Source organism: Coloeus monedula, assembly GCF_965178545.1.
Source record: "Coloeus monedula genome assembly, chromosome: 3".
NCBI classification, from domain to species: Eukaryota; Metazoa; Chordata; class Aves; order Passeriformes; family Corvidae; genus Coloeus; species Coloeus monedula.
The window spans coordinates 5,160,031-5,173,825 of record NC_138783.1 but is presented as its reverse complement, the minus strand read 5'-3'; the positions used below and the strand labels follow the sequence as shown (position 1 = coordinate 5,173,825).

General features: G+C 44.3%; 1 protein-coding gene across 1 annotated transcript in view; it reads right to left on the bottom strand.

Moving 5' to 3' along the window:
* Window positions 1-981: 981 nt before the first annotated feature.
* The window catches only part of PTGFRN (prostaglandin F2 receptor inhibitor), a gene marked incomplete at both ends in the record, with an annotated part of 64,293 nt that continues 51,479 nt past the window's right edge, over window positions 982-13,795 (bottom strand). The window contains 3 exons of the mRNA XM_082278457.1: window positions 982-1,148; window positions 2,384-2,689; window positions 9,673-9,780. Of these exons, the coding sequence (XP_082134583.1) occupies window positions 982-1,148; window positions 2,384-2,689; window positions 9,673-9,780 (581 nt within the window). The remainder of the gene's footprint in view (window positions 1,149-2,383; window positions 2,690-9,672; window positions 9,781-13,795) is intronic.

Below are 13,795 nucleotides of genomic sequence, written 5' to 3'. Positions count from 1 at the left end.
CATCTCTAACTGTATTCATAAGTCACACCATCACCAGGGGAGCAAGGTCTCCAACCTCCCTGCTGAGGCCAGCAGAAGGCTGAGCCTTGTCCCTAGATACCACGTGCCCCCCTGCCACAAGCAGAACAGGGTCTCAGGCACAATGTGAGCAGCTGTAGTGGGGAGAAGAGAAGGTGGAAGGGTGGGTAAGAAGGTGGCCATAGGCAGACATCCATCAAATGCTTGTCTGAGGATTGACTCTTAAGGGTTGCCAAGTTAGTCCCTACTCACCACAGCTAAGAGCTTTGAGCACTGAAAATAAAAGGTTTATAAAAGTGCTTCAAAGACCTCCACCAGGCAAGTTATGTGTCAGGATTAACTCAATCTCCTGGAAAGCCAGGGAAGAGAAGGCATGCTGACAACCATAAAACAATTCTTTGCTGGAACAGCCTCATGATGGTTCCAGCACAGGAACCTTCCCCAGCTTTCAACCCAACACAGAGGTGTCTCTGAGATACCAAGGTGGAGAGAGAAAGGGAACAGGATGGTGGTGTGGAGATAGAGGGGAAAAGTAGATTGGTTAATACAGTGGAAGTCTAACACTTTTACCAGCCTCTTTCCCATCCACCATCCTGCCCACCTTGCTTTCATACAGGGACATCTTTCCAAAACCACGAGGGGGGAAATAAAACCAATGAACAAACAAACAAAACATTAATGAATTTTGTCACAGGGCCCTGCTGAAAGAAGGCTCAACAGTTTGCACATTAGAAGGACACGATCCCTATGCAGAAAGTGCTGCTGGAAAAGGAGAACTCCCAAGTTGCTAAATATGGCCTGATTGTTCTCAGGACATGACGTGTAATGAGGAGAAGCTTGAGGTCCAGGCTGATATCAGAGAGCAAATGCACTGTCTTGTCTGGGACTGTGAGCAAGTGTCTCAACACAATCCAAGAGCCCTGTGAGTCTCTCCCAAAATGCAAGTGTGTCCAGCTCCCACGCTCAGTCCATCTCCATCGACATTAGCCGGCGACGCTCTCGTCTCGTTTCCTGCACTTCCTTCTTGCAGCACCAACGGGAGCTGCAGTAGCCAATAAGGCAGGAGAGGAGTCCAATGACAGTGGCCAGACCGATGCCAATCAACAGGGGATACTTGAAAGCATTCAGAACTGAAAAAGGAAGGCAGAGTTGTTAAGATATCACTGAGAAATTCAGACATCCCCTTTATTTCTTCTTGCCTGAAAAAGGAGAAAATCCCACATTATTCAGCCAGTGGCAGATTAATTACTTCAGAAAGAAATTACACTGATTTTCCTTCTTGATTTCCATCTTCCCAGGTTTGAAAAATTGCTTTTACTGGTCTCCCTTTCCTCTTCTTCCTCCACCCTTTCAAAGCCTTGGAAAGGTTGGAAGCACCAGAAGAGCCTTGGAGTGAGATAGCAAAGTAGAGTTTATTCCAAGAGTCATTCTATCACACATTTCTCCAGACAAAAGCACTGGATTGTTTCTCCATCCGAGGCTGAGTGTGGCTGCATTCTTTTTTACATGTTTCCAAAAAGCAAGGAGTAGACTCCTTTTTGCTTTGAATTATTCGAATTACTATATATTTACCCTGTCAAATCAACCTTCAAAGCTGGTGCCTAAACAAAAAATGGATTTTGAAGTACCTACTGCTCAGTTAAAAGGCAGTAAGAACTGTAAGGAGTTTGGAAAGTACAGTTTTAATAGTTATCAGCACAGTGGGGAGAACAAAAGCTTCTTGTTCATTTCAAGTTCAGGGAACTTCCAAAAATGACCTCTCTTGAAAATATCAAGAAAGCAACTAGTTCAAAACCCCTCCTGTGTTCATCTTCCTCCTTAGCTATGTGCTGAATGCAGTATCTAGCGTGCAACTTCCTCCTCATGAAGTCTAGCAACACTTGGAACTCTGGGTGGAAAGCAGACAAGGGATGAAGGGCAGGGAGCAACATGTCTTGTCATTAGGGAGGGAGGAAGGAGTCAGAGCTCTGATTTTCTCTTCCCAGCTTTGACACTAACCACAATGTGACTAATTCACATGCCCCATCTGCAAACCAAGCCTTCCTCCAGCAGGCAGCAGAAGGGTTAACACTCTGAGAGAATACCGTGCCCTTGACTGAAAGGTGCCTGAGCTGTGCAAAACATCACCAAGAGGTGATCAGGAAAAAAACCACTCCAGTCTTATATCTATCAACTGTTTAGGCAGAAAAGATTCTTCCACTCTGAAGAATCTCGAAGAAGAAATTGCAAACTGTAAAAAAAGATGACAAAATCTAATGAGATTACCAGAGGCACCTTTAAAAGTAGTTACGGGGAATGTTTGCCACAAAAAGATATAATAAGGTGTTAAAAACTAAATTGAGTAACACGTGTTTCAGTCTCTTACCATCCATTTTCACAGACAGAAAGATGGGTTTGGCTTTGATGTCAGGCTCCCGCTGCCACACGCCCGTGGCGGATCGCACCCACGGGGTCACTACGCAGTAGTGATTCCCAAAGTCATGGTCCTCGCAGCCATGCACGCGGAGCCGGAATTCCAGAGGGCTGATCCTCTCCAGGCTGAGATCACTGCTCCCATTCCTCCTGCTTTGGGTCACAATCCCTCTCCGGTCCAGCGAGGCCAGCAAGACGGGCTCTCTGTCCAGCGCAAAGGAACGCACAGCAAACCAGGAGACATCAAAGGACATATCATCTGCGTTTGTGGACAAAGAAGAACTTAGACATGTTGGTGAGTTCTGAAAAGGATTCACAGTGCCATTTCTCAGCAGAAAGGTTAATCTGTAAGCAGCACAGGCAGCGCTGGTCTGACAGCAGAGGAAAAAATAAAAAAAGAAAACAGAAAGAAAAAGAGAGAGTTCCCTGAACATGTCCATTCTAGGAAGATTCAAGCAGTGAACTGCAATGAAATGCACTGACAGGGAGAATAGAGTTGTACAGAAAGGGTGACTTACTACAGGGATGACAAAGAAGAGATTTCTTGCCTTTCTGCCTGCCATTCTAAAATTTGTATTTAAGTCTAAGTTTTTACCAAGCAGGCTTAGTATCATAAGAAGTTCTACAGTTATGCTGCACCTACAGTGAAAGGGAGTGGGAGTGCTAGGTATTTGCTAGGAGAGAGTGATTTGCAGCTCCTGTCTTCATGCAGGACCTACACAGCCACAAAATCAGGAGGCTCTATCCTGAAGGCCCTTTCCTTACATTTAGAGTTTGCCTAAATGAACACAGATTCTGTATAGTGCACAAAGAATTACCTGCAACAGTACAAAACATTCAGGAGTGAAGCCTGACCATGCTGCTTTTATACATTTTTCCCCAGAGCTGTGGGTTACTGTGACACATCAGACATGATGCCTTGTACAAGTTTCACCACCCAAGGACACAGTCTATAATATGGATCTGCAGGAACTTACACTTCTAACTCAGCTGACAGGTAGTCAGAGTCCACCAGCACATCTAGCTCGCTGTGTGCTCATGCAAGGTCTTATTGATCTCATTAGCAGATCTCAGTCTTAACCCTATTAGGCAGATGTAGCTGAGTATCTGCTTTTAAAATCACCGCTGTTCTTTGCTATCATGAGCCCAGCAACACCTGTCAAGAGTCGGAAACCTGGCCTGACCTACAGCACAGACAGGAAAGCCTGCTCACTTGTTTCCTCACAGCTCTTCCTTCCTGGCACATGAGCAAGCTGATGGGCCCAAACTGGAAACAGAGGTTACTATTTCCATCCTGAGTTTGCAGTACTGGTACAGTGTGTGCACACCTAGGGCAGGCCCAGTGATTCTTGGCAATATATCAGACCTCCATTTTGTAGTATTGAGAGCTCTGAAAAATAGCAATCTGAAATTTAAAACTGATCTTTTGTCTAATTGAGTTTGCTTTTCTCTAAACTTTCACATTTGACCTTCAGGCTAATGGAATAACTGAAGCCCTAAACCTGCTGTTGTACTGAAATTGTTTACAGATCTAAGTGAAGATCATTTTTAAGCCTCTATCAGGCAAGCTAGCACCTTGGCAAAGAAGGGAACCTCCATATTTTAAAGTAAATTAAAAGGACATCCTCAGCTCTTTTACTTGAACTATATTATCAGCTGGCCACGTGGGACATTCCTCCTTACTGCAGAAAAAAAAAAGGAAAACAAACCAGTGTTTGGGGTATAATTAACTCCTTCCTAAGGTGCACTACATTTACACACATCTACAGAAACAAAACAAAAATAGGAGAAAGCACATGTTACTATCAGAGACCGTGTCTGACCAAACTGTTTTGGGACACCAGCCAGTTTCCTGCCCTGCCTGCCACAGCCTGGCCTTCTAGGCAATGCACAGGACCTTGGGAGAGCACCTGGCCTGCTTTGCAGCCTTACAGCAGGAGCAGGTGTCCCAATCCTACATGGGGTTCAGCATAGGTCACATGGAGCAGCAGCCCTCAGAGCAATCCCTCTTGCCTCTCATCCTACAAACGCTACTCTGAGTTACTTGGCAAAGCGCTCGGACCACTTCCCTTGAAACCAAAGTTAATAAAAATTACCATAAACACACGTTCAGTCAACGAGACCAAACTTTGACCTCTGCTCTGTGCACTCATCCAAGTGCCTATGGGAAACAGGGCCTCTGCTGGAGAGAGCTCTGTTTATAGAAACCACTCTTCATCCCTGCTGTCTGTTTATGCCAAATACGGTAATAGTGCTGGTCCACAGGCAGTCACATTGGCAATGACCAATTCCTTCCAAAGATCCAAGACTGCTGCTTGCTCTTGTGTTTCCAGGTGCTGTAGGAGCATATAGACACCTTCCAGGCTAAGTCAAATTTTATTTAACACACCACTGACCTTGCTGAAAAGGGTTTAAGCAATAAATTTAGATATTAAAAGATGATAATAATCTAGCCTTCAGATCCTCAGGCAGCTTTGAAGAATTCCTTCTTTTGCATCTCAGATAATTTGAGGTTCCCTTCCCTTCACATATGAAGATAAGTACAGGCACTTGCTGTCATTTTGAAATAGTTGAATCTGTCTTCTGTAATTACAACATCGGACAACAGTATTATGGCAACATATTTTATTAGTCAGTATACAGTTTGCAATTAGTGACTCACTACAGAGAGTCAGAGGGAGGATTTGGCTCCAAGTACTCTGTCACTATCCTCCTTGAAATAGCTTAATACACCAAAGTCATCTGATTCATTTCTATATATCTCTGGCTTTCATGCAATAAAAACACAGGCAAATTTAGCAAAGCCAAGACATAAATCAGGTGCTCCCTAAATATCAGAGATGAACATGCCTAGCAGCTCCCAAGTGCTAATACATATGTAGATAGTCTGACATAATCCCATATGTAGATTGACTGACATAAAACAGGTACACACTAGACATCTGCACCATTCCACACACCTTCTGTCAATGCTGACGAGTCACTCTCAATTTTTGACCCAAATCTACATTAACTCCACTTCAAGAACCACACTCACACTTAACAAAGGTTTCTTTTCCTGGTTCTTTCTGTGCCACACAGTCAGTAGTGTGGAACACCTGGCCAAGGTGCCCCACAGTGAAGTGTAACATCCCAGTGCCAAGCCCACAAGGGCATTGAGGGCCTCAGTACCACCAGGACAGGAAGCCCTAAAGGAACAGAGAGCACTGGGAGCTGGACACTTCAGAGCTCTGTGAGCAGAGTAACAGTGGTGCTGTGCTTTCTCCCCTCCTCAGCCAGTGAGGATCATCAACATGTAAAGCACATCTTTACGCACATTGCGATTTGACACACAGGGCTAAGCTGTCTGGGTCTTAGCTACTTCCCTGACCAATCACTCCTCAAAAAACGGAATCCTATTTCTAGACCAGCTTCTTAGGAACCATACACTTCCACTGCTTAGAATGGAGCTCTCTCAGCATCCTGTTACAGCGTTGAATCACAATTTTGAGACCCTTTTTGTTTACTACATTTAAATGAGGTTGAATAGGGCTTCCTAGAGAGCTGAGCAAACCACTTCAAGCCATATAAGGGGTAAACAAGCTGGTTTTGTTAAATTCTCCAGAGTGCCCACTGGGTCTGTCTGGAGCAGATAAAAAAACCCCACATCTCCTTTCAGACACAGTAAGTAATACTTTTAAATCCCTAAGCACACAGCCCAAGAATGGGTGATCTGGGAAGTCTAGAGAGATCATTTGTGAAAATGTGTATTCAACAGAAGTATCAGAAGCAGCTTTTATATCTTCAGGGCACAGAAGAACTACTATTCCCCCCTGACACACACACACTCCCCTCAAAACACCAACCACAGCTGCCAAGCCAAAGGAGCACTTCTTTAGAGGGAGCAGTTGCTGCCATGTACTGGGCTTAGTAACACACACTAGATTTCAGCAGGGTCTCAAGGAAGCAGAGGAAATTAAAGCATGTAGCAGTCACATCAAAACCTTTCCTACCCATTTGAAAATTTCCCACAGGGTGGGTACACACAAACACACACTGAAAGCATTGTGAGTTGCCTCTACCAGAAAAGGGTTCAAACTGTAAGTGATGCCTCTAGGGGAAAAAAAAAAAAAAAAAAGGATCAATCTAACTGTAACAAATGGCACTGACAGAGATAACTGGTCATTTAGCTTTTCTTCAGCTCCTTGGAAGTACTTTATTTTTCTGATTCTGCATACAAAGAGGGAGACAAGGTGGCACCTGACATCAGCTTATTACAGGAGGCATACATACTAATCCACATGCATGCTTGCAGAGTTGAGTGCCAACGTGCACAAGAGCAGAGCTGGCTGGCATACGGAATATGTTCAAAGGATGTGCGTTTTACAGGACATCTCATGAAACAGCCTGGTCCTCCTTTGCTCACAAGAGATCCCACACCACAGCCCTGCAGCACGTCTGACACAAGAAGTACAGATGGCCTTGAAAGCCACCACGCCCCTTAGAAGGGAGTCAAATGCATTTGCTCTTTTCTCCTTTCTCATCACATTCCCAAATGGAATGACCACGTCTGCACTGCAGTCATTTGTTTTCTTCCAGAAGATGCTGGCAACTCTTGCCCTGTTTCTCTGATTGCCAGGTGTGGGCTTTCCCTAACAGTGTGCCTCATGTCCCCAGTGGGATGAGACAGCCCCATTATTTTCACAGTCTGTCTAACATTTGGCACTAATTTAAAAAGTAAGTCCTCCATTCCAGTTGTGAATTAAATTGTGATACTGACACAGCATAAAGACAGATCAGAGATGGGATACAGAGGAAAAAGGTTACTGGTGAGGAACTACATCTGTTTGCTACCATACAAGCCCTTAAGCCCGTCCCCTAACCTGCCCCATTAGCCCTCTCCAGCTCCCAAGGCCAAGGAGGCAGATGGATGACGGAAGTCTGCACACCCTGCATAAATTCCAGCTGCTCCCTGCAGCTCTTCTGCCAGTCTCATCCAGAGGACCAGCAAGGCCTGGAGATGGACCAGATTCTCAGGCCCATGGGGTTTCATCACACAGCATGACTGGGCTGGTTAGGCCCCAAATTCTGCTCATCCAGCAACCAGAGGCTCAGAGTGTGGACTGAAAAGTCCCCTCAAAGCCTGCCACAATGCCACACTTTACTCCGTTCTAGGTGTATTTATTGTCTGTGCCTCATCTGCCCCATTACAGACTGAAAAAGGAAAAAAAAAAAAAACCTTAACAAACCACCAACACGAAATAAACAAGATAAAAAACCACCACAGAGGTCTGCCATGTCCAACATGACATTACCCAGCTATGGAACAGATTACAGTGCTGACATTTAAGACTGCTCTGGTTGCCCGTGACCGCTGGAAACAGCATCATCTCCAGCTCCAGGGGTAATCTATCAATTCAAGGGACACCCACAAACCCTTGTGAGATTGCCAAGTTAAAACTTAACTGTGCTGATGAGCAGCTCCTCAAAGACAACACCTTTTCACTTCAACCTTTTTGATTATCCTTATACTGTCCGTGTTCCTCCCAGGCTCAAGGTACCAAATACACACAAAGCCATCCCAAACCCAGCTGCAGTGAAGCACTGACAGGAGAGCCCCACTGCAACTAAGTGGCCTCTTTTCACAGAATGGGTAAGGCTGGAAGGGACCACTGGAGGTCATCTGGTCCAACCTCCCTGCTCAAGGGTTATCCTAGAGCACATGGCACAGGACTGTGTCCAGAGGGCTTTTGAATCTCTCCAGAGAAGGAGCCTCCACAACATCTCTGGGCAACCTGTTCCAGTGTGTGGTCACCCTCACAGTAAAGAAGTTCCTCCTTATATTCAGGTGGAACTTGTTGTGTTCCAGTTTTCAAGTTTTAAGTGATTCAGGGATGCTGAGGCCTCTTTCACAAGGCAACACCAAGCTTATTTAGGCTGTTGAACACCAGCAGAAGCAGCAGCTGCTGCCTGTCAGCAATTATTGCTTTGGAAAGGAAGGCAGCTGCTCTGGGTACCACCTTGCAACAATACCTCTAAGAGCTTGAGCACACCTCAGCTTGGAAGAGGCTTCCTGCTGAGCAGAAGCCACAGGACAGGCTGAGGTGGATGCACAGGCACACATCGCTGCTTGCTGTGCCCAGTATCCCAGGCTATGACTCTTTTGACAACAATAAAGTTTACTCAGCTGTTCCTCCCTACCAAGCATTTCAATAATACAATCTACAGACTTCTATCATTTTTTCACAGGCAGCACACGACTGTAATCTAGCAAATTGCTTCCCTGCCACGCTCAGATTTAATGCAGAACAGACATCTTGTAATTTCAAAGTGATGGGCCTTTACTAAGCCTGGTACTTCATTTCATCAGCTACTACATCATAAGTAATATTTTCTGCACAGCACCTCTTTTGTAGTGGTTTATGAGTAGGCTTTTAAGTTTAGTATGAATCATGACAAGTTTATATTTAGATATATTAACATATATTTATATTTACATATATATTTGTAGATTTATTTTAAAGAGATATTTATATTCATATACATAATGACTAAACTCTCTCCAAACCCAAATTTTGGGCATAAGAAACGGAGTTACTCTCACAGCATTTTGATGAAAAGCAGCTCAGACAATGCTTGGCAAGCAGCTAGGTTTTGAGCAATTCTCTGAACTTTTAGCTCTCCATAAAAATTTGCTTTTAAAGTGTCTGCTATCCTTTTCACAGGAACTAGGTACTGTATTTCTTTCTTCCACATGAAAAAGGATGCTCAGCTCTGAAGGCAATGAACATTCATTTTGGCATTTAGGCTGCAGCAGTCAATTATTATGATTTTTAGATTTACCTTAAGCCTTAAATTTACTCTCAAGTGTGAAGCTGACTGGCCAGGTGTCTAAGATTTCTTTACAGATAACCATTTTCTCCTAAATGGTTTAGCCAATGGACCTCCTTCCCAATTAAAGGGAACAGGAAGAGTTTTCATGGCCCAGCTAGTGGTTGTGGGTTTAGATTGTCTGCAGCGGGGTCACTTGGTGGGGACAGCAGAGGGGAATTTAACAGTAAGAAACTCTTTCCCCTCTCCCCTCAAAAGGTGAAATGCAAGAAACTTGCTTTAAATTGAGCTGTGTAAAGCAAGCACATGCTCCTGTTTTTGACTAGTTCTACAGAACTGTAGGTTCTCAGCTCTCCAGCCTCACTCAAAGGACATAGGGATGTAACTTCTGAAGGCAAATGAGTTAGGAGTGAAATAATTTTGCTGAAATACCTGGCTCAAGGGGCATTCCTTCCGTTGTGACGATACACAGCAAATCTGCCACCTCACCCTGGTAAACCGTGGGGCTGTCAGAATGCACCGAGACGTTGAACACGGGACCTGGAGAAGAGTAACCACAATTATTCAGGACAGGCTTTAGTTCATTACCCAACACCTTTCTTGCACGTTTTTGAAGTATTTTCTCCTCGTTTGTGGAGACAGAGCTCTGAAGCAGGGATAAGCAACCGTTTAAGTGTTTTGTGAAATAGTTTTTCATTCTTAGCTATTTAATCCTGTACTAAGACAAAGTACCCAGACCATCAGACCTGTCACCCAACACAGAGGCTGCTGCCCAAGTCTGCCTTCTACTCTCCAGCACAAAAGGAGCTGGTCTTCCACTGGTGACTCCTGTAAGAGCATGAGAGTTCAGGTCTTCAGGCTAATCCAGAATGGGTCTTTTTGTTGAGGCTGTCAATGGGAATTCAAGTTAAAACAGTATCTTAACAATACCAATGGCTCTACAGTGGAACTGGAACAGACAATACAAGTGGTGCATCTGATAATACTTTTCTGCGTGTTTTCCTTCAGGCTCTGCCACAGACAGCTTCTTCTGTGGATGTCTCAAAGCCCAAGGGTACAGCAATTCCTTCAGCTGCAAAGTGGCAATGATATCAATGAAACCATTAGGCTGTTTTGAAATACTCAGATACCATGACAACACTGCTGTTTTGACTTCTGACACACTTAAGTTAAAAACACAAAACTTCCCCCAATTTTGAAAACAGCTGCATCTCTAGTGCCAAAGTAACAAAACCACAACTCATCAGATACGCCAGCATTGTTAATTCTATTTCACAGGGCAGAAACTGAAGAATGTACCGAAATACCTCCATGATTTCTCTACTAAACAGGGTGAAGGAGACGAGTAGAAGGAAAGCTGATCCCAGCAGTGACCTCCAGGATGACTTCGGGGGGAAGAGCCAGGGAACCCAAGAAGAAACTTGGGACTCAGATTAAGAAGTAACCCTTTTTACACTCCCTAGACTGCCATTATTACCTGGCTCACCTATTTCTGGCACAGCAGCAGAAATGACAAGCAGAGAAGGGTGACTTGGGAGGACAGAAAAGCTGTTTATTTGCTCTCCTCCACTGTTACCTGCTACTCTTTTAGTACAAGAACCATACATTTCAAATCCACTGAAGATCAGTGGCAAACAATGCTTTTAATGAAGAACACTTCTGGAAATCATCCAAAAAAACCCACTTATGCCTTGCCCTCTCAACAGGTTTCTGTGGAAAGCTACACTGATAGCTCACCACATGGCACATACTTACCACATCATTCCCAAACTGAGGTTCTGGAAAGAAATGTGGATGTATCATGAAGCTAGAGTTAATTTTTGGTGCAACTTTTCTAGACTACAAGGGCCTGGCTTGTTTTGGTCAACAGATAATACACAGCATGCTAAGAAATTCATTCCAACTACAATGCAATAATTACTTCTCCATCTTTCAACATTCCCCTCCTGCAATTTCCGCTGGGCACAATGTGCTGCTCTTTGTTATACCGTAAGTTTTCTTACAGCCCTCTCCTCTGCCCCAGAAGCAGTTGTACTTTTGTACACAAGGGCAGTAAGCAGACATATAATCTGAGAGTTTGACATCCATTTTGACACTAGAAGATCTCTCTTAAAATTAACACTGCAAATTACTCTACCAAGCAAGGATAAAAAAAGGGTGGTAGAGATGCAATAGAGGTTACACATGGATTACCAACCAAGACTCCTACATGTCTATGCTAGAACACATTTAAGGAAGTAAGAGATCCAGAATACTGAGATCAGCTGCTCAGGTAATGACTTCACAAGCGGGCTGCAGCCCTAACTTAAGATAAGCATGATGGTATCCTTTTCTGAGGAAATGAACAGAGATTAATCTGATTGCTTTCTCAGCATCTATCTAAACTGGTTTTGTGTGAATTCAATTTGTTTCCTGACATGCACACACACACACAAGCCAAACTATATTCCCCTTGCAGCCTATTTGATTATTTGTGTTCAGATAAAACAAGACATTTTCCATCCTTTTGTTTGGAGTTGTTTGGAGTTGTGCAGACAGAAGTTCAAGGTCCTAGGGGATTAAAGGCAGCATGGACCAGGGCACTCCAGCCAACTATAAGCAGAAAAAGTCTCAAGCTGTGCATGAAGTGTCAAAGAAAAGAAATGCAGAGACTGTCAAAATCTGCTAGGAACATCCCTGCATTCCCAGCACACTCCCTCTGCTGCACTGATCAAAAGCAGAACAGTACCATAATAATCCTGACACTCTCCACAGCTCAGAGTCTATCCTATGCCTATCCTGCAGCAAGTGAGGTGACATCATGTCAGGAATATGGGACATGCTCTACTCCAGCAAACAGGCTGGATGCTGGGAGGGGTTGAGCAAGAGAGATGAACTGCATGACTCTGACTTTGTTGGGCTAAGGATGGGCTGCCCTACCCGGTTAAACAAGGAAAGACAGAGGATACATGGGATTTTTCAGGCCTTATTTCTAGGATGAAAGTCCAGGTACCTCCTGCATTGAACAGACACTGCCCTCAAAGCCTGGCACACCAACAAACTGCTAATGTGGAGCAGGGTCAGAGCACTCCTGGCCAGTGGATGTCACAAGGGTAAAAGCTGAGCTTGGCTGGTCACTCAGCCAGGATTCTGTGGATCATGGAAATGTGGTGCTCCCAACACACTCCTCAGTTTGGGTCACCAAGCACATCTCCAGCCTGCCTCCCCCATGAAGAGCCAAAGCTTCCTGGGCAGGAAGGCTCCAAGGCATCAGCTGCACTGGCATTTCAGGATTGTGCTTCCCCTTGGTAAGGCACAAACAGTTCTTCCCTTTTAGTTATTTCCCTAGCAGGTAACATCTCCTGCAAATTACCATCTCTGCCTCCAGGCAGAAATCACTGTCCTGTGCTAGAACTGGACATCAACAAAGAGTCAAGGGATGTGTCAGAGGTGGTGATCTTCCCTCTCCAGCTGAAGAGGGAAAACAACATTTCATTATTTTTTTAAACCCAAGCAAGATTAATTACAGTGAAAGTTTCTCAGTTCAGTCTGGAAAACTGCGTGGCTTCAACTTCCTAGGGTTATATGTCTTCTTTGGATGTATCTCACACCTTCTGCCCACATGACCCATGCCCTGGGTCTCAGGCTGCCCTCAGGCATGAAAGGACAGAATAAAGCACCTTCAGAGATTTATTCCCACTCCCTTACAAAACCTGAAAAGGTACGAGGCTGCCTGAGTGCCCCATTCTCCCACCAGTGCTCAAGAGGCCCTGAATCTGGACCACGCCAAGCAAGACTCAGTACACAAAACCCAACTATTTTAAGTGTTTGCCCTCCAAGACAAAACTAAAAAAAAAAAAGAAAAACAACAAACAACAACAACAAAAAAAACACACCACAAAAAAAGGCCAAACACCTCAATGCCTTGGTTACAGATAGAAGCATGTGGTGAAACAGGCAACTCCCAGCAGACACTGATGACACTGGCTCAGGGTCTCAGCATCATCATGCTCAAGCACGTACAGTGTCACGGGAAGGGTTGGGGAGGTGACAGGAACTCTCTCCTTCAGTGAGATATGAGTTCATGCTACATTAACACCGAGAAAAACAGAACTCTGCAGATAACAGATGCTGTGGCTTTGGCCACCTTGCCACCTGCATTTAACAGTTTGAAATACTGTTATTGGCACCTACTGGTCACCCGGGAGAATAAACAAACCAGAGCTTAGTTTCAATTGCAGGGCTGACAGATCAAGCATGACCTGTAAAACTCATCAAGAACAAAGCAAAGTTAAATGCTGAAAAGCTGATCATGAGCTTGAAAGCTGAGAAATGACTGGATTTTAATAACTTCAGATCTGAAGGTAAGTGTCATTCCCTCCAATAATTTGGAAGCTAAAGAGCACAGATTTACAAAACAAACCAGCATTCCCAATTCTAAGAGCTAAGCATCATAAATTGCCATATTCTGCTGAGACCTTTGATTTAAAATGAACCAAAATATCTGTTCCTCACTATAAGTAAGGCCTTATGTAAGCTTAGATACAACCCCTAAAAGAAGTTTTCTTTAGTAAAA